The sequence below is a fragment of the Populus trichocarpa genome, chromosome 19, assembly GCF_000002775.5.
Source record: "Populus trichocarpa isolate Nisqually-1 chromosome 19, P.trichocarpa_v4.1, whole genome shotgun sequence".
NCBI lineage: Eukaryota > Viridiplantae > Streptophyta > Magnoliopsida > Malpighiales > Salicaceae > Populus > Populus trichocarpa.
In genome coordinates this window covers 4,584,641-4,605,895 of record NC_037303.2, presented here as the reverse complement: position 1 = coordinate 4,605,895, position 21,255 = coordinate 4,584,641, and the positions used below count along the sequence as shown (strand labels likewise).

Here is a 21,255-nt window from a genome sequence, read left to right as displayed (position 1 = left end):
TTGAGTTAGGTTCCAATTCTTAGATTTTTTAGGTAAATCTACGAGATTTATCAGCTATGCTTGCCAATCTTTTTATTTTCTTTTTAAGGTGTTGTTTGCCAAATACTCTAGTTCTATTATCTTTTCTAGAGAGAAAGGGAAAGAGAAAGAGATAGAGACTTCATGATATTACCAGACATGCATTTACTTCAGGATAACATCTCCCTAGCTACACTTCTTCACCATCTTTAAAATTAAAAAAATTCACACACCCTCCAAAAAAATATATTATCATTTATATTTTTTCCAATATAACCTTGTTATGGAATCATAGGATTTAAATTGAAAATAAAAAATAAAAAAAATTATAATGCATGAGATAAAATTTATTTTAGAAGCTCAAACTAGCAATTTCAGTACCACATATAAATTCTTTAATATTTAATTTTTGAACAAGCTACTAGTAATAAGTATTTTCAAATAAAAATAAATAAAGGAAAAGAAAAATAAGTATGTGGTTTGCAAGGATAAATTGGGCAATTAACACAATAAATATAAAATTTACAGAATAAAAATAAATAGCATACTTTTAAAATATTAGGATTTAAAACTATAATATTTAATTAAAATTACAGTTTAAAAATGCGATATTTAACTAAATAACACAATTAAAAACCACGACATAATGATTTTTTTGATGAAATGAATGAACTTCTTTTCAACAAAAAGAATCATCTATTTTCCATCCTCCTCCATAATCACCGGAGACCATACTTCATTTTCATTTTGTCTTTTGCTAAATCTCGTACAAACCCATAGCCTCTCATTTCAACATCAAGCTCTTGCTTTCAACTCAAGGCCAGCAACTCCTCATTTACCCTTTTACCCAAGAAATTCTAGGACTCAGATAAATTGAGAAGCGGTGGTATTTTGTCTAATTTCTTATCCAATTTTTAGATACCGGAGCAGAGGGCTGGCAACTGTGCAGTCAAGAAAGCAAATGTAACGATGAAAGTCATGAAGCAAGTGAATCGATCAGCTGAGGCCATGCGCACCAAGATTAGCATGAAGAATAATGTTACTTGGAACTTGCCCAAGAACGTCCTATATTAGCTCAGGGCATGTCCTCATCTTCTTGTTGCTGTAGCAAATGTCAGGAATTTGCTTATGTCTAGTGCTGGGGTAGAGTAGAGACCATACTTCCTTTTCATTTTGTCTTACACCTCCCATTTCAACACCAAGCTTTTAAGTTGTCGCATTTCAGAGATGTAGTATTTATAGAATATCGTGTTTTAATTTTGAAATATAATACGGTTAAAGTATACTATTTCATCAATTTTTTTTTCGAGCAGTATTTTTCTTTTAAAATTTTAAGTTTACTGTGTTAATTTTTTAAAAAAACTACTGCTAGTTTGTAACTTTGATTGTTTCTTTAGCTTTATATGCCGACAGAAAACTCGGGCCATAAAAGGGCTACTCTCGTTGAGACACTGCGCCATTTCCCTTTTCCTTTCTTTCCTTTTCCCTCACTTTCTCTCGCACTCTCTCCTTGTGCTTCTTGTTCGTTTCAAACATTAATTTCCCTTTCTTGGCCATGGATTTTTGCCAGAATGTGACGGTTTCCGGTGAGTATCATCACCAGCAAGAGCATGTCCTTGCTTCCCCTCCTCCTTGCTCTACGCTTACTGCCGCCGCCGCTAGTAATAGTCCTCTTGATGACCTCTTCTCTGCTCAAAACACGGTGGGTCTTCTTCAGTTTCTTTCATGTCTTTTTTATGCACAGTTTTTCAACCTTTTTGAGTTATCCTCAGCTCTTAAGGGTTTAGCAAAGTTGGTGCTGCAAAATAGTGTTTTTTTTTTTGTACCTTTTGTGTTCAGTTCTTTCTTCTAGTTCTTGCTTCTTTGGCTAGATTTTGTCTGCATATTTACTTTGAACTACTTTATGTGTTCAAACGAACTTGGAAAGTGACAATCTTTGCCGGGTTTTATCAGTTTCTGTCTGTGCTATTTATGGTTTTAAAGATTCTATTTTGTTCTTCAGAAACCCAGTTCATTAAGGCCACTTTTTTTTTGCCTTGGTACAGGAAGTTGATTTTAGCATGGAATGGCTGTCAGTATTTGTAGAAGACTGCTTATCCAGCACAGGAAACTGCCTCCCAGCACCAACAAATGATGCTCAAAAGACAAACACAGAAGAAAACCCCCCAAAACCCTTGCAACAGAAACCTCAAGACCAAGAAAACCCATCTTCCTTGAAGAAACTTGCAGTCCCAGGAAAGGCAAGAAGCAAGAGAAGAAGGACTGCTGGTGACAGAAGCAGAAACCTATTAACTAGCTGGTGTTATACCAACCAAGCCTTTAATATGGCATGCTCAGACCCTCCTTTGCTCCAGCAAACACATTGGTTAGCTGATAGTGAACTCATTACGCCCATAAAAGATGGTAGCGACAACAGAGGCACAGATGGTGAGGTACAAGAAAAATCAGGAGCGGAAGGTGATGTTGAGGAGGACCTAGGAAAGGTATTAGAAGTAGGGAGTAGCAGTAGTAAGGACAGTACAGGGAGTTTGGAGAGCGACAATGGACAGCAACAACCAAGGAGGTGCACCCATTGCCTTGCACAAAGGACCCCACAATGGAGGGCAGGACCATCGGGTCCAAAAACACTCTGCAATGCATGTGGAGTAAGATACAAGTCAGGCAGGTTACTGCCAGAGTATAGGCCAGCAAAGAGCCCTACTTTTGTGAGCTATTTGCACTCCAACTCTCATAAGAAGGTAATGGAGATGAGAATGGCTAACTCTGCTGTCTTCAATACCTAGTCAGCAACAGTAATTAACTTCCAAATCCCCCTTTCCAATGTATACTAAAAACTTGTAGTCCCATAGAAGCTGGATCAAGTTCTTAGCTGGTAATGCAGTGAATTCCGAATTATTTGTTGAGAATTAGTTTCTACACAGAAAGGAGTACTTGATGTGATATGGGATTCCCTTGCTAATTGGCACCACAAAGTGCTTTCCATAACCCTTCTCTCTCTTTCGAAAACTTGGAATCGGCACCTAACTAGATCTTCAAAATGCTAATTTTAAATTCTCTCTTTTCTCTTCGATTACAATTTTATGACATTGGATTTATCTGCAAAACTAGAGAGCTCTTAATGGAGTAGGTAGACTATTTGGCTATCTTTTTCTCAAATGCTATAGATTCCCTCCCCTCGCTGAATGCCATACCACAACTAGCATTGTATAGAGATGCAATTCTTTATTAGACAAAAAATCATGATGGTCAAGACAGCATAATCCAAGTGTCTATAATCTATTCAAGGTTTAGAAAAGGAATCTAACATTATTATTTTGTATCATGTAAACCTTGGCACTATCTCAAAGGAGATAAGATGGTTGATTTCAGCATGCACGTGACCTTTCATTATCCCTTTGAAGTTTGATTTGGCTGCTTCGGTTATCATGAAAAAGGGAAATGTTTTGAGGAGATTCTTTTCCCCTTTCTGCTCCAGTCAGCCCATTTTATCCTTCCGAGTCCTTGAACTCCCTCCATGTGAAATCCTGTAGCCTGTAGGTTCCCCTCCTCGACCCCAAATGCCCACACTCAAATCTTAATTAGCCAGAGACCCAAAACATTCAAGTTAAGTAAATGCTGTAGTCAAGCATGACATTTCGTGCAAGAACAAGCAATAGACTTCGTATGTGGGCAAGAAAATTGAACACTTGTGCCAATAAATTGTGTCAAACAATTTTTTTTTTATCTTTTCTTAAACGGAGAGTAACCTGACGCCATTGGGTAGAGATGTTGAGAAACTTTGGGAAATAGTTATGACTATACCATGATAGTTAAATGAACATCCCTCCAAGCACACACCATACCACAAGTCCCCACTAGAATGGGAAAATTGCATTTGAAGGCCATTTATTGTTCTCTGAACTTCAAGAATTGGTATGGTTGGATAGCCAAGAAGGCTTACAACTATGTAATTTTTTTCCCCTTTTCTCCATCGTCAATAAGAATATTGTCCCATCAAAGAAAATAATTAAAAAATTCAAGAAATGACAGCTTGAGTAGTCTTCTCCTTTAGAATCTCCTTCCTTGAATACGAGGTTGAATGCTATTCTACTGTAATTTGCTCTCAAACTCACGCACCAAGATCTAATTTTCCATTTACTTTGAAGAAGCGAAATTGGCTTTAGCATGCATGCATGGAGGATTAGCTAGTAGTTTAGAGTCTTCATTCAAGATTCATCACATCTCTTTCTGATGGAATGGCAACTTAATCTCCATACTAAATCGGTTAAAAATGTTAGGAAGAATAATATTTTGTTTTCAATTGCGTTGTGGTTTTATTTAATGAAATTGCAAAATAAGTAAAAGAATAAACTTTTATTTTTCTTTTGACAAAAAATGAAAAAAAAGGCGAATCTCTTTTCTATCCTCTCCAAGAACATAACATCACATCGCATTTGATGACAATGGAAGACATTTGAATACAGGGAAATCTGATCTTTCATTCATTCCCATCATGGGAAAAATTCCTAATTCCCAATTCTCTGCCATGAAAATATTCCAAACTATCAGTGCTTTCAACCCTCCTCTTTTTTGGAAAAAAAAAAGTCGAACCAGGCATGTTATCTGGTTATGATTGCTTGTAGTTGATGATTGTCTTTTGTAATGCCACACGCCAATAAATGGCACGAAGCTTGTTGAAAAAAGGAAGGAAAAGAAAGATAAAAGAAAAGAAAAGCAAGACTTGTTCAAAGAATGTAATGGCACTGCCGCTCTCATAATATTTCATCCATGAAATATTCTCGGGGTCCGAAGCTCAAGTACAGACTCCATGTTTTTTTGAGCTCGGGCACATCATTTAGCTCAATGCTTCACTAGATCTAAGACAGGTGACATAACTTCCAATAAGCACAATTGACCCAACTTATTCATAATTCACTAGTCTTTAAAATAGATCTGAGATCTCCACACAGCCTAATAATAAGGGAACGCACCCTGGCAAAGGGACAAACATGTCCAAAGGCACAAGCTTGGATGTAAATATATTTATTCTATTTAAAATAACGTGGTTTTGATAAATATATTAGATTTAAAGGTATTTAGACTTAGTTATCCACCAAGTTCAAGATAGTGTGAATCTAACAAACAAAACCGGATAGGAAAAGTCTAACCATAAATTACTCTATTTACTCTCATTATAGTCAGTACTTAACATTAAATACTCTTACATTCTTATGTCATAACTAGACCCACAACACAACGTTAAAGATGCCTATATTTAAAGGATAAACCACACAACAATATTATTTTCACTCAATAGTGAATTAACAACCATTAGGAGTTATTACTATAAATGATTGTCACTGAATCAGGTATCATACTATTTTTCTTGTTTGTCTTTATCTCCATGAAAGTTGACGTGGTTTATGACTATATAAACATCCATGTAAGATATGTTTTGATTCCATAAGTTCTAATTTCCAAGTTTATCAGGGCATACTTCTATCATATTTTTCATTATAATTTTTGCAAATATATACACCAAACAACTTTTAAGGCTCTATTCCTCTCATATTTGTGCTAGTTTTAGTATCAAAGGGTCCTCTAAGCGTAACACGAGACTTGTTTTGTAGGTAATCATGATTTTAAGTGATCTCTAAGTCCACTACTCCATCTTCACCACCCTACGATATTTATCATCTTTGAAAAAACCTTGAATTATTTGGGTTTGTATTAGAACCTTTTTAGTACATAACCAAATGAGCATTTGGTAAGTATAGTTTTTGGGTTACCTTGTGTCTTAAAAAGGCATAGAGCCCAACCTAAAAAAATTGCAAGGGATTGCAAATATGTTTAACCTAACTATAGTGAAAGATGTTGAATGCCTTTTAGAAAGACAATTTTTCTAAACAAATTCATATATAATCTACGAGAAAGATTTCTATCATTCTTTAAAGTTTAAAAACAATAGAATAAATTATTATGAACACTTGAATTTTAAAAGGCTTTTCAAAAATTTAAAGAATCACTTAACTTCTTAAAAATTACATCACAACTGCAAATAATGAGAGAACCCTTAAACTCATTATAAAGCACCCATATAATTTGGGAAGCGCATGATTAGGAGAGAACAAGTACAATTGAGGATGAAACATGCATATAGGTGAACGATAAGAGATATTATTGGCATAATTATCAAACTTGTTTCCATAGGCCTACCTAGTGACTTGGTGACTCGAGACCTTACCCAGGTTAATTTTGCTTTTGAACTACTTAAAGAGTTGACTCAATCAAACTTGGGTGACTTGATAGGTCAACTCGTGACTCGGGTGATTTGGTCAAAATCCAAGTAAGACTTGGTCAAAACTTGAGTGGGACTCAATCATTGATTTCTTAATTTTTCTTTTTTGTTTAAAATGATGTCATTTTACTAAAAAAAAACCCAATAGAGCTGGGTTACAGATCAACCCCTCAATCCGTGAGTTGACTCACCCAACCAACGACCTAAACCTTAGGTTGAGTCATATGTCGAGTCTTATAATTATGATTATTAGAAGGAAAATTAAAAGATAAAAGACATAAAAGTTATAAGGAAATTGCAAGCAACACACAACAAAAAATCAACAACTCAGTTGCAAATTACAACTTCATTTGATGCATCTCTTTTAAGGTTTAGACATCTTGGAATTTTAAGTTATAGATCGTAGGCTATAATTTATAGGTTGTATGCTTGTAAGCTATAGAAAATAGATAATAAAATGGAACATATAAGCAACTAGTAAGCTATAGAGTTGCTTTGTTATTCTATTTGGTTCCTCTTCATGCTTTGTTGGACTATTCAAGACGATCCATATTGTAAATAATGTCTAAAAAGATTTCAATTTATATATATAATTATAATTTCATAAATATAGGTTTGAGTTTTATTTTACATGTTGTTTTGTGTTTGATAAATTAAACTTTAGAGTTTTAGTTCTATGTTGTTAGTTTATTTACTATTAAAATAGTTAGTAAATTGTTTTGTATTGAATTAAATAGTTAAGAACATAAAATTATAATTTTTACAACTTTACAATTCAAAGTCCACATCACTCTAACTTTGATTAAGTAGAGGTTTGGAAAATTAGTTTCTTTATTTTAACTTAATCATTCATAAAAAAAAAAAAACAATACTAAAGACTTTATATGTGTATGAAGTAGAATAGAAAGCTACCTGATTGAATTTGAAAAGATAGAAATAACAATAGTTAGACTGTTATCTAGGCTTTGGCTTTTACTATAAAAGAATTGAAGGGGCTTAGAGAAACATTGTGTCTTTTGAGAGGATTCATTGTGGATTCACATAATGTTTTCTTTTTTTAAAAAAAAAAATTTAGCCACATATTTTTTTCTCAAATTGATCCATCTATATTTAGTTAATTTAGAATTGAATTACATAATTTGTTTTGATTAACTTTATAAGGGTTTCTCATAGTGTTGAAAAAAGATTCTAACATTAAATCAATGCTTGAATTGAAAAAATCAAATCATTTTTTATTAATTATACATAATTAAAAATACTTGAAGGCACAAGACTATATACCTGAGGCTCATCTACAAATTACTCCACCTACTATCCTTATGGTACTTAACATTAAATATTTTTGCATCCTCTTATCATAACTAGACTCATAAAACAATGTTAAAGGTGCCTATACCTAGAGAATGACCAACATGACAACATTATTTCATTGAAAATTGAACTACCAACCATTAGGAGTTGTTACCTTAAATGATTATCATTAAATTGGATATCACAATATTTTTTCCATTTTACCTTTATCTTTATACAAGTTGACATGGTTTATGGTTGTATAAATGTACATGAGTCACAAAGTAAAACATGTTTTGATTTCATAAGTTTTAATTTCTAGATATATTAGTGCATACGTCTATTATTTTTCTCATTATATTTCCTACAAATATATATACTAAACAACATTTATGAATTTATTCCTCTCACATCAATGCTAATTTTAGTGTCATAGGATCTTCTAAGCCCAACATTAAACTTATTTTGCAAGTGATCATGATTCTTAGTATAAACCTCGACCTAAAACTTAAATTTCTAGATATATCACTGCATACGTCTATCATTTTTCTCATTATATTTCCTACAAATGTATATACTAAACAACATTTATGAATTTGTTCCTCTCACATCAATGCTAACTTTAGTGTCATAGGGTCTTCTAAGCCCAACATAAGACTTATTTTACAAGTGATCATGATTCTTAGTGTAAACCTCGACCTAAAACTTAAAGCCATGATAAATAAGTGTTGTAAACCCTAACAAAAAAATAATAATCAATTGGTATATAAAAAATATTCACAATTAAAGACTTGATAAAAAACTAAATATGTGTAACATTTAAATAAGGGTGGAATGGTAAATCGAGGAGCAAAATGCAAACCCCGATAAAAAAATATTAATAAACATTGTTATATATATCATACTCTAATCTATACATTGTTACTCGTATGGATGACAAGTAAAAACGTGATTTGACTTTAAAAAAATCAAGATGATGTTTTTTGAAAGAGCATTGAAACAATGACATATTGGATTGATCCAAACCAACCCAGGTTAACCCGCCAAATTCATGACTCGGGTCATGAACTTCACTGGGTTTAATAACTTTATTTTATTTTGTTAAACTATTTTTATGTAATTATATGATAAAAAAATAATATCTCAAAAACTCAAGCACCAAACCAATACTGAGATGCTTGTTTGAGATTACGATAACCTTATAGAAAACAAACCATAATAAACTATAAAATCTAATTCTTAACATATTTTTCTTAATTGAAAAACGAATGCTATTTATGCTTTGTTAAATAAATTAAGAAATATATAAACTGATAAATAAAAAAAAGTTGTGAACACATATTAAATATTAAAGTGGGACGTTAATCTTTATAGTTGAAATAAAAAATAGATGAAAATAAAAATGTTTTACATCGAATGACCTTTTTATTTTAAATATTTTCATTCATTTTATCTTAGCAATTATAGAAATCAAACCATAACAAACTATGAAACCCAATTGTTAACATATTTTTCTTAATTGAAAAACAAAAGGATGATATTTATGCTTTATTAAATAAATTTAAAAATATATAAACTAATAAATCAAAAGGAGTTGTTAACACTAATTAAATATAAAAATAGAAAATTAATTTTTAAAGTTGAAATAAAATATAGATTCACATACGAATGTTTTACATCGACTAAACTTTTTATTTTAAATATTTTTATTCATTTTATTTTAACAATTAATCATTGTTGCTAATAGCAAATGATTTTTATTTTTATAAAACAATTATACAAATACAACTAATTCATATAAAACATAAGATGAAAGAAATTCAAGACAAATCAAACTAATCTCTTCAAAATATCATACAACTAAAAAAATGTTAAAAAAAAACAATCAATCACTATTTTAAAACAAAGCTAATTCAATTGAAACAATTAATAGAAGTGGATAAGAAAAAAAAAAGTTCAGACGTTGATGGGTCAAACCCAAATGCATGGTCTTAAGCAAAAAAGCCAAGACTTGTTTGGACCTGAAGCATTGCCTACTTCTTTTTTTTTTTTTTTAAATAGGTGACAAGTCACTTTTAGTGGCACTAGAAAACTTGTCACTTCCTATTATATTTTTTAGTTACCTCCAATGATCAAAAAACTAGGGTCTAGGTTTCTAAACCTAAAATTCAAATTTTATTTTTTTTATTTGAAAACACTATAAAACCCTTTCGAAACCATTTACCAGCCCTAAAACATCCCAAAATCACTCAAAAAAAGATCAACTGGATAAGAAAATCTAAACAGAACCCATTCTACTTTTTTTAGGCATGTTTATAGGAAAAAACACCACCATTGAACTCTTTTTTATCGAATGGAACCTGTGAACACCAAGAATGACGAGTTTTGTTGTAAAAAAAGTGGTCATTCATCAACTTTCTTTCTTCTTCGCTGTTTTCAGACGACTCTTTTTTCTTTCAAATTTAAAGACTAAAATGTTAAGAATATAAACTCTTAAACCAAAATTAAAATTGCAAAAACTAAAGGGATTGTAGAGTAAGAAAAAGAAAAGAAGGTAGACTAAACATGCTTTTTCTAGCAAATCTGAAATTGACCATGATATTTCTCATTGTCTTATACTTTAGTCCTTTTTAGTTGAATTGTTTATTTTCTTAATAATTTTTAATAAATTGATTTAGGCATAGAAAGTTATGATGGAAGAAAAAAAGATTAATAACAAAAATGAAAAAAAAAAGGCTACTACAGTGTTTAATGCATGCTTTGTAATGTAATTGTAATATTCTTAAAACAAAGGCTTTGATTTCATTCTTGAACAAATATTATTAAAAAGGATGACATGCACACATCTAGCTTTCGGTAACCAAATAATTTAATTAAAAAAAACGAAAGAAAAATATAAAAAGTGACAGCGATTGATTAAAGATTCCAACCATCAACATTTTAAACCATTTCTTGTGTCTGGTAACATGTTGTTTAAAAAATTAAATATTTTAAAAAATAATTTATATATTTTTAAATCGTTTTGATACGTTGATATCAAAAATAATTTTTAAAAAATAAAAACATTTCAAAGTAAAAAACATTTTGAACCATAATCAATATCTTATTCTCAAATACCCACATGAATGAGAAGTTTTTAATTGCCACTAACTGGGATTTGAACTTGAATTAAGGTGTTTTATTAGTCAAATATCATAATTATGATGACACTATAAGCTTTCCATATAAGGGAATAAGAGAGAGTGCGGCTGGGCTGGCTAGCTGGGACATATCACATCCAAGAGAGGAGGCACAAGTGGGTGTGTTGTGCTGGTAGGAGAATGAAGGGTCCGCAGTTGAGAGGCTTTTTTGAATTCGGGTTGCTTGCTTCTTCTTTCTTTTTTTAGGGGACCACCCCAATAATTGAGAGAAAATCACATGAATTACTATTTGTTGTTGACATTATTATTATTCCTGTCTAATCTAACTTGTTCTTATTTCTCTGTGATAGTTTTTTTTTTTTTTGTGTGTGTGTTAGGAAGTAGTAGTTGGTAATTGTCTCGATGGTGCGAACGTCCAAATTGCTGTAAGGAATGAGTTAGGGATGACATCTATCTATATATATATGCATGCCATCTTCTCAGGATAATTGATTATAAAGCAAGCAGGGCTTTCAACATGGCGTGAAGAAACTGGGATTTTCCTTCAAGAGGGTGATGGCTATAATGATTTTGCAAGTATTCTGCAAAACCATATGAATGAATGAATGATGATCAGGCAACAAGTTCTGAACAGTTAATCAAAGCAACAGTGGAGATTTATTAAATGAATTGGCAGAGTAACCAATGTCAAAAAAGCCAAGAGCAATAGATGTCCAAGGTATCTACAAAAATCAATCTATAGAAAAAGGGATGTTAACAAGGCTGTTACAAATACAGAACCCATCAATGACAGGGTGAGAGAGGAGGAAGATGAAGCTACTATCTGGATGGTGAAATTGCAGTTCCCTTGAGAAATATTCTGTTCGGTAACCATGGCCAGGCCCTCGAAATTACAGGCGAATTCATCCTGGTTTTGCACCTGGTAGTACATATTGAATGCATATGAAGCATTCCCATTGGTGTCCAGGCCATTACAGGAGGAGCCATATCCAAGTGCCGTGCAATCTGAACGGGAGCAGGCATAATTTATGTTATCTGCAAGCTTGCTAAGATCCTTGGCGTTTGGATTAAACATGCACCATTTTGACGGTAGATATTGAACATTCTGCGCACCCACTAGCCACTTGTTTGCAACCTGACCAGAAAGATCCATTGGAAACTTAGGCTGCCCATCATATCGAAAGATTCCCCAATGGCGCTCAAAATTCCCAGGAGCGATGCTCTTGGCATCCTCGTCAAGAAGACCAAACAAGTAAACTTCTATGTAGCCAGGCCGAAGTGGGGTGCCTCTGTTGCCTGCAAGTCGTGGTAAAAGCCCATTGTAAAATCTAATAGCATTACCTATGTTGGCATTCTTGTCCCCATCTGTTGGCCAACCTACCTCACCTACTATAATGGGCATATCCCCATGGCCCGCTGCTTTCAGGGCCGAGACCAAGGTGTCGAAGTTAGCATCAAAAACATTGGTGTACTGAATCCCAGTACCTCTATCTACAACAGGTTGAGGAGCCCCGTCAAAGAAAGCATAATCAAATGGGAAATCGTCATTCCCATAGAGACTCAAGAAAGGATAGATGTTCACAGTGAAAGGTGCGTTGTTCTGACCCAAAAACTGAACCATCTCGGTCATAATGTCATTAATATCACTGCGGAATCTTCCAGAAGATGGATAGGCTTGGTCATCTGGGGAGTTATAGACGTCAGCATTAAAGGGTACAGTGGCCTTTATGGAGTCTCCAACCCCAGCATCATTGAGGGCATTTTGTATGTTCCGAAGTGCTGGGAAGGTGGTGTTTAAGAATGAACCATTGTAGGATTTGAGAAAAGGCTCATTACCAACTGCTACATACCTGTGAAGAGACAGCAAATATATAAAGGAATGCAGAAGTTAATAGTGAGTTTTCATTCTCAACAACACCGGACAACAGCAACATAGAACGTATTTAAAACCATATAATGAATGTAAACCTTCCAATTTATATGCTATGAAATGAGATGATGTGTTTCTGAATTTGCACAAATCCCTCCATTCAACAGACAATCCATTGAATGTAGATATAGAATTCAAACACAACACACACACACCACACACAAGGAACAAGTCCATCTCTTGTAGTTTTAAGAAGGTAGAAATGTAAAGTTGAATTTTTCAACCAAGTATCGATATGGAATTAAGAAACAAAGCACGATGTTCTGGAGCTCTAATACACAACTCCAGATGCATTCTCACAGAAAATAGAACACAAATTATGAATGTCAAAACAGCAAATCATTCAGAAAAGGATTTTCTTGAAGGAAAAAAATGGATATTCTATTTTCTGTTTCTCAAAATTGATCACAAGAATAGAAAATGTAAGGTAGAATTTTAAATAACTACAATTAACTTAAGTGGCAAACAGGGCATTAAGTTGAGGAACTCTACTACGGACTCCTTTCAATTTAATTCCCACGTCTCATCAAGCATTGGATATGGAGAAATTGTGCAAACAAGTCTTGCAGAACATTTAATTCTTTTGTGCTACTTGTATCCCATTCCAATTAGCTTTTGGAGTGGGCAAGCTTGCCATCTTTTTCTCCTTTCCAATACAAAGTTCTCTCAAAAAAGTATGCCACCGAGAATATGATTCTCCAATAGGTTTTTGAACGCGTACGAAAAGGAAACCAAAAGTTCATACAGATAAAAGTCGGAGGAGTGCTTGCTAAGAATCCAAAGCCCAATCTCCCATTTTATTTTCCTAGAAACTCTAAGCATATGCTATCATATTCTACAGAATAGATACGCAGGTATAATAGCTCTGAGTATAAAAAAAAAATGGAACGCCTACCTTTTTTAGTAAGAAGTAAAACTCAAACGCATCGCATTAATTCCTACCAGGCTGTTAGCTTCTCCAATTAAAAAATCCCAACTGCCATCTTATGGAAGATTCAAGAACCAAGCCAGCATTTTAGCAAAGTCCAACTGTGAGGCCATATTATATATTTAATAGTTGAATCTCGATACATCAAGAATATTACGCAAGCTTCTCTTTTCCTAACATTGGATGGGGATAAGAGAAGCTGAAACTCTCGTACAAACGCGTAATAAAGTATAACAATAAGGCCATAACTTCATCCAAAATCAATAGAATTATCAAAAGATATCCAAAACAATAATCACAACCCTTACTACAAACCCACATTTTTAAATTTCTTGAGCACAAACTTGAACATGAGAGATCAATTTAAAGTCAACTCCTAGAGAACACCAACTTCTCAACTGCGTTAATGATGCCTTGGGAGGTCATGATTACCAGTTTATTAAGAAAAGGCAAACAAATTTTACCTCCAACAAAAACGACAAACTCCTAATTAACAGAAAGATTTTACTTGGACAAAAGAAATTAACTTCCTAGACGGAAACTACTCCAGGACAATAGCTTCTCGAGCCAAATAATTGAAAATGACAATTTTCCTACACACAAGATGGAACAGCTAGATCAGCTTCCAGGAAATTATGAAGTTCAATACCAACCAAGATAATCATGCCACCATATTGCAATCCTAACTTGGATATGGATTACTTCCATCGATTTAAACTCCATTGTTTATCTTGATGATAGAAACTCAAATTCAGAACCAATCAATCAAAAAAAAAAATTACAGAGAGAGAAAACTCTGAACTTACTTGATGGTAACTCCTCCGTCAAAATCATAACGAGTTACATTCCTCTTTACCCAATCTTTAGCACGATTATAATCACCCATCACAGCAAGCTGGTCATTAGGAATAGCAACCATAACTTCAATGCCAGTACCAGCAAGTGAAGTCATTGTATTTTGGTCTGCATCAAAAAGCTTCACTTTTAGGATCCCATTATCCTTCAACATTTGAACAACTGTTTCTGGTGGCAATTTACGTATAGCCATAGTTCCCCAATTAACACCAAGACCATCAACACAATTCCTTAAAAGGCCTAAAACCAAAACTAATTTGAGAAACCAACAGGTGCCCATTTTTAGTTTTGGTTTCTAAGTAAAAAAAAAAGAAACTCAAACAGAAGAGAAGACAAGAGAACGCAAGTAAAGTCGAAGGGTTTTTGTTTATTGCTGTAACTGAAAACTCAGTTTCTTTCCTTTTTTTATTAATAAGAAAGAGAGGGAAGGCAACGTTTTTTGACAAGTGGATGCACTAAATCAACGAAAAACTAGCGATTTACGGGACACGATTCTGAGATCGTGATTTTTATGATAGTAGGAGAGAAACATGCAAGAATCCCATGTATATTTCAAAACTGAAAAAAAAATACAACAAAGAAAGAGAGAGAAAAAAAAGAATATAAATATGAATCAAAACCCAAAGTGTAAAAGAAACAAACTTTTTTATACCCTTTTGGGTGGTGAATAAAGAGAGAATCAATAAACCAAGAATCCACCTTTTTCTTGAGAAATTAAAGAAACAGAGCAAAAAAAAACAGAGCAAGTGGAGATGGAAAGAAAGATTGATACTTTATTACGATTAAAAAGAATTAACTGCCAAAGAGAACGAATTGATGGGTTTTAGAAGATGGGTTTTGAAGGAAACAAGTAAAACCAAAACTTATTAGTGTGGAAAGATCAAAATCATTGGATTTGAAAAACAGGGGGTTTTTATATGCTATCCTTCTAGGGGGGGGAAAGGATAGGAATAGATAGGAGTGTACAATTAGAAAAAGGAAACACACAAGAAAGACCACAACTCTGTGTTTTCAATGTGATATGTATTATTAGTTGAGTCAGAACAAAATACAAAAGAGACAACAGAGATACAGATGGTTTTTGACAATGAAAAGGTCGAAGAGGGGGAACAAAAGAGATAACAGAGAGACAGACGGTTTTTGACAACGAAAATGTGAAAGACTCAAAGAGGGGGGAAGGGGTTTTTTTTAAAAAAAAAACTATCATATTAAATTAAAAATTTTATATGAGTAATATAATTTGAATTTTTTTAATAAAACAGTATATTTCTATCTTGTTATACTTAAAATAATAATATTTAACATGTTATAAAACAGTATATTTCTATCTTTTTATACTTAAAATAATAATATTTAACATGTTATGTATTTAAAGCGTAAAAATTATTAATCGGTTCACTGATTAGATACAGCTGTATAACTGGTTGATTGTTTCATACAAAAATCATAATTTTATGATTTTTTTTAAATATGTTTTATGAGTAAAAATACATAGGCTCCAATGAAAATCTTAAAACACCGTGGATGACCTAATAGGTGTATTTATAGACCAATAAAACAGGTTTAGGTCTAAGAGAGGGTTTAGTCGTGTTATATTATAATAGTAGTTTAAAAAAACCATAATTTTTTATCTGATCGTTGGGCCACGCTTAAATTTTTACAGGAGTTTTCAGGACCCTTTTTCTTAGGGCATTCATGAAATCGTTGTCGAATCTTTATATTTTAAAAATCTTATTTTGGGATCCTGATTTTAACAGTTTTGATAGTATTGTGATTTTCTTTACGAAACGATCGATTAATTTAACAAACTAATTGACTAATTAATTTTAAATTTAAATAAATATCAATTAAAAAATTATCATAGTTCTCAACCATAGCATCTAAAGATATCCTATCTTCCCAAAAAATTTTACTTAAATATCTTTTCAGTATTTATTTGCATATTTTACATGCAGATTGCATAATTTATCCGGAGGGGGGAGCCAACAAGGAAATGACAAAGCAGCACCTGGCCACCTGCCACCTTTCTCTGATGGGTTTTGTCTCGACCTGGTATTATATTTAAAGGAATGGCTCCTAACGGCTAGAAAGTTTCAATTTTAGCTGTTTTTGTAAAGATTTCTAAGAACATTGGTAGCTAGCTGGTGTCCTGCTATGAAAATGAGAGAAATGAACGCATAATTATGGTACTAGCACTAATTATTAAGATTAAAAAATTATTATATTAGAGCATCTTCCATGAAAAAGCTAAAAAAATAAAGCTAAAAAAATTAATTTTTTTTAATTTTTTTCTTTTTATTTACGACTCCAATGAAAGAGCCAAAAGAAGAGCTGAAATTATTTTTTTATCAAAGAAAAGTTATTTTAACATATCTATTAAAATAATGACAGCATTAAAATAAAATATTTAAAGATTTATTCTTTCATTATATTTTGGGTTATTATCCTAATATCCTTCATGTTGGGTTATTATCCTAATAAAAATAAAACTAAATAAATAATTATAGGAGTAATATCTCGACAGAATTCGAAAAAAACAAGCACAAAGTACAAGAAAATAAAATAAAAATGTATTTTTTATAGGATTATTTAAAAAAAAATTAAATATAGGATTAAACAAAAATTTCTCAAATAAAAGTGTTAGTGCTACAACTATCTCATAATTTCTCAAATAAATTGCCTCATATTTTTCCCTAGCAATACCCTCTACAACTTGGCTCGCAGTAATTCCTTCACCAACCCTAGTTCCAATGAAGCAAGCCCAACAACAATAATAAAAATGACATAAATGATGGGTTTATGATAAGTTCCTAACATAAAAAAAATAATTAATGATATAACCAAGCAATAAATTATGACCTAATTATTCCATCTATAAAATTTTAATTGAGCTAAAGTTAGAGGTGAGCAAAAAAACCAAAAAACCGATTAAATCGAGAAAACCAGAAAAAAAACTGAAAAAACCAAACCGTGAAAAAAAACCGATTAAATAGATTAAAATTTTAAAAAAACCGACCGGTTTGGTTTTATAAGCCTGAAACCAAAAAACAAACCAAAACCGAAAAAAACAAAAAAAAACCGAGCCAAACCGGTTTGAACCGGTTTTTATCCTAAAAAATCAAACTGAAACCGGTCGGTTTGAACTGGTTTCAGTTTTTTTTAAAAATAATAATTTTAGTTTAATTTTTATATATATAAAAACAGAACCAAATAAAAGATAATCACTCCTGACCAAAGTAATGCAGCTAAAAGCTTCCAATTTAAGTAACCGTATTATTGAATTATCAAAACTATTCTGATATTTATTTTATAGTTCCTATTCATATAGTCTGTAGACCCTTATCTTTCTTTTATTTAATTTAGCATTATCTCACATGGAAATAATCAATCTAAATTGGAGAATTCTTTAGTCTAAATCAGTGCATAGAAATATAAGTTTTTAATTGATCTAAATTCATGCAATTTATTTTTTATTAATATTTATTTTTGGTTAATTTTTTAATTGAATAAAATCGATTGAAATGGGAATTACTCTATAAAACCTAATATTTTTTAGTATTTTAGTAAACAAATAAATAATTTTTATTCAAATTATGACTTCTAAGATTGGAATTCAATGAACAAAACAATCAAGACAATATAAAATGAATATTCATTAGAAGAATATAGAAATGAGCAAAACAAATTTGAGGAAAAATATCTAAAAAATCTCTTTCCTTTTTTTTTACAACTCCCTAATATCATAATCATTTTTACTATTCTTCCATCTCATAGACTTTTTTTTCTTCTATTTATATGTATAGACTTTTTTGTCTATTTATATGAATATTTATGTTTATAAAGAAAATTATCTTAAGTAAGGTAAAGATTACCTTACACCAAGCTAAAAAAGACTATTTCAAAACTTAATCAATAGTTAAAAAAAACCAAGAAATAACCCCTCATGTGCGAAATTATAAAAGATCCCCTTTAAAATCAAACAATTTAATCAAATTGAGTATAATTGTATGTGTAATAGTGTCTACAATATCAGGAATATTAATGAGCCTAATTATTGAAATTGCTCAAGATAATTTTTTTTTAACTTTTAGAAACTATTTTTTAGTTCAAAATCTATCCTACTAACTAGTAAATATGTTCCATTTAAAATGGGAATAAACTAGGGTCATGAGCTTATAATATATTTATAATTGAGTTGATTTTATGATTATAAATTCATTTCATATTGGACCAGACTAGAATAAGCTTATATACTTTCTCATTATAAAAAAAATCATTCAATCATATTTAAATAAAAGCTTATGTTTACATATGAACCCTCTCATTGCTACATCCCATTTAAGACTAGGATAAGGAGTAATCAGAAATGTTTTTTAACATATATCTCTTTTTATTTAGGAATCTATTTTTATATTAAAGAGATATTATTTTTTCATTTAAATTGAAGTATTTAAATAAAAACAAATTATACCACATTGTAAAAATACAATTTTTAAAAAACATAGAATATATATGTTAATGGACTTTTCAATTCCACATTGAAAAAATAATTTTTTTTTCTAGTTTTTATGTAGTGAACTTTAATATAAGCTATTAACCAATAATAAAAAGGTAGTAGGCTTGAGCGCTCAAGGTTGAACCGAGTAAAAAGAAAAACATATGATTATCCCCTTACATGCAAAGCAACGTCTACATTTTTTATAAGTATAATAATAAATAAATAGTCTCACTCGAGTTACGCTGGATCATCTAATTTCCGGGTTGAGCCAATGGATCATTTAAGTTTTATTGGGTTAATTACAGGCTTAGAATTTGCATGTTTCAAACCCGAGCAAGAGCCCGAGTTATTTTGACAAAGCAGACCGGAATTGATAAGTATAGTCAGAAACATTAATTCACGAATCATTTAAATTTAACCAAGTTAATATCTCAAGTAATTTAAAATAAAATCAGATCCTAGCGATTTATCACGTGGCAAGCAGTCTGGCCTACCCCAGTTTAATAAAAATATCCTTGTATAAAGTGATTTATCACGTGGCAATGACGTGACTCCCACTCGGTCAAGTAGAGTCTGACAACGCACGTTCGCTTCAAGAAAAAAGGTAATTGGTCGGAGGTGAAAATAACAAATAAGCACGGGAGCCAAGGCTATCAACCATAGGCTATTTGTCATAATTTGTTTTTTGTTTTTTTATTCAATTCTTTATTTCTTTTTTTTTCTCCTTAATTATCAAACTCTAAATTTCTTTTTTTTTTACTTGTCAGTGGTACACATATGGTTTAACGGTGACGTTTCCCCACTTTCCATGCTTTTGGAGGTCGGTCACCGACAGAATATATGAGATGAGGACAGGTGGATTGTTGCCTTTTCGGATTCCCCTTTTCCCACTTTTCAGAAGCTTGGAGAAAGAAAATATTATTTTTTTAATGAACAGTAATTTTGAATCTTACGATGTCTCGCTTAACTAAAATTTCGTGGCCTACCGGTCCGGGCTCTAGGTTCGAAATTTAGTATGTATGTCTTTCATTGTCGCAGTGATTTACTTGGTTATTGGGTTTATAGGCTATTTAGAGAGTTTGAGGATTAGTCGTGGTGCATGTAAGTTGGTCTAAATATCTTGGGTTATCAAATTTTTTTTCTTCATAGATGTAACTTTGAGGGGTGTAGCTAAACTAGTCAGGCTCTGGATTTACTTTCTATAGATCACTAGTTTGAGTCTCACAAATTTCAGGGCCACTGGAGGCTTACATGGTCGTTAACTTTAAAGCTCGTGGGATTAGTCGAGGTACGCGCAACCTGGCCCGGACACCCACATTAATAAAAAAATAAAAAATTCATAGAGTAAAATCTAGAACGGTCTGCCGGGTCAATTATGATCCCTGCTAACTCGAGGCTAGGACCGATATCGGTTAAAGAAAAACAATTACAAAAAAATTAATCTAATTTACTCCATTAAAATCTTAGATTGGCTCTTGATTCAGTCAATCCAAGCCTAATATAGTTAAAATCTAATCATTAAATTATTTGAATTTTTAAAATTTTTTAATCAAAACAATATTATTTTTATCATTTAAAAAAAAATTAGGAATCAATCCTTCTAATCCAAATCGAATCTCTTGATCTGTAACTCAAACTTTATTTAAAAATTGATTCGGGTTTTACAACTATATTTAAATTTACTACTGGTCCTTGTTTTAGCATAAAAATCTTATTTTTATCTATTTTATACTCAATTAGACTTTGAATTGAAATCAAGAATGATTTAACCAGCAAACTATATTATAAAATGGATTGCAATTAACGAAGAGTTAACACCATATTTTTATCTATTTAACATATTTCTTTTCATTTCAATCTCTCTCTAAATGATTAAAACAGAATTAAAATTTAATATTTATCATGCTTTTACAGGAGGATGGATTTACATATTAATGTATTCCGATATATATTTTTGGGCCGGCCTACCTCCCGGAGAGGGGAACCCACCTCTTCTTCTGTCGAAGGGGACCCAGCCAGGGGGGGGCCAACTCGAGCAGACTCACTGGGTCAGCCTAGGTCTTGACCTCACCGACCATGCTGCTGCATGGAGACATGAAACTCTCAAGATCGAGTGAAGGGTTGCTTTCTATAATGGAAAAGCATTTAAATAATTCAAAATCACAGAATTTGTGAGTGAATCTACCGTCTTGTCTCTGTCTGCATGCAGCTATATATATATATATATATGAGTTTAATATTATATAAACAACTTTGAGCTTTTAGGCAAAGAGATCTTCTTCTTCTTTAACACCTTCATTTTCTACCTTCAGCTTTTAA

At 32.0% G+C, this 21,255-nt stretch overlaps 2 protein-coding genes across 2 annotated transcripts; one reads left to right on the top strand and one right to left on the bottom strand.

Annotated features, from left to right (window-relative positions):
- The first annotated feature begins 1,407 nt into the window (after positions 1-1,407).
- On the top strand, positions 1,408-3,003 carry LOC7469873 (GATA transcription factor 2). The gene is made up of 2 exons (XM_002325790.4): positions 1,408-1,720; positions 2,064-3,003. Exons 1-2 carry the CDS (start codon positions 1,574-1,576, stop codon positions 2,799-2,801), a joined length of 885 nt encoding a protein of 294 aa, XP_002325826.4. The 5' UTR covers positions 1,408-1,573; the 3' UTR covers positions 2,802-3,003.
- An 8,356-nt stretch (positions 3,004-11,359) lies between these two features.
- LOC7469872 (glucan endo-1,3-beta-glucosidase 8) lies at positions 11,360-15,590 on the bottom strand. Its single transcript, XM_024590816.2, has 2 exons — positions 14,390-15,590; positions 11,360-12,575 (listed from the first exon to the last, which is right to left on the bottom strand). The coding sequence occupies exons 1-2, from the start codon at positions 14,716-14,718 to the stop codon at positions 11,462-11,464; spliced, it is 1,443 nt and encodes a 480-aa protein (XP_024446584.1). The 5' UTR covers positions 14,719-15,590; the 3' UTR covers positions 11,360-11,461.
- Between the last annotated feature and the right edge of the window lie 5,665 nt (positions 15,591-21,255).

Bases quoted from the DNA above. Each gene is read 5' to 3' on its own strand.
- LOC7469872 (XM_024590816.2), bottom strand. From the start codon at position 14,718: ATGGGCACCTGTTGGTTTCTCAAATTAGTTTTGGTTTTAGGCCTTTTA. The intron at 12,576-14,389 runs GTAAGTTCAGAG...GTCTCTTCACAG, and splicing joins GACGGAGGAGTTACCATCAA to GTATGTAGCAGTTGGTAATG.
- LOC7469873 (XM_002325790.4), top strand. From the start codon at position 1,574: ATGGATTTTTGCCAGAATGTGACGGTTTCCGGTGAGTATCATCACCAG. The intron at 1,721-2,063 runs GTGGGTCTTCTT...GCCTTGGTACAG, and splicing joins TCTTCTCTGCTCAAAACACG to GAAGTTGATTTTAGCATGGA.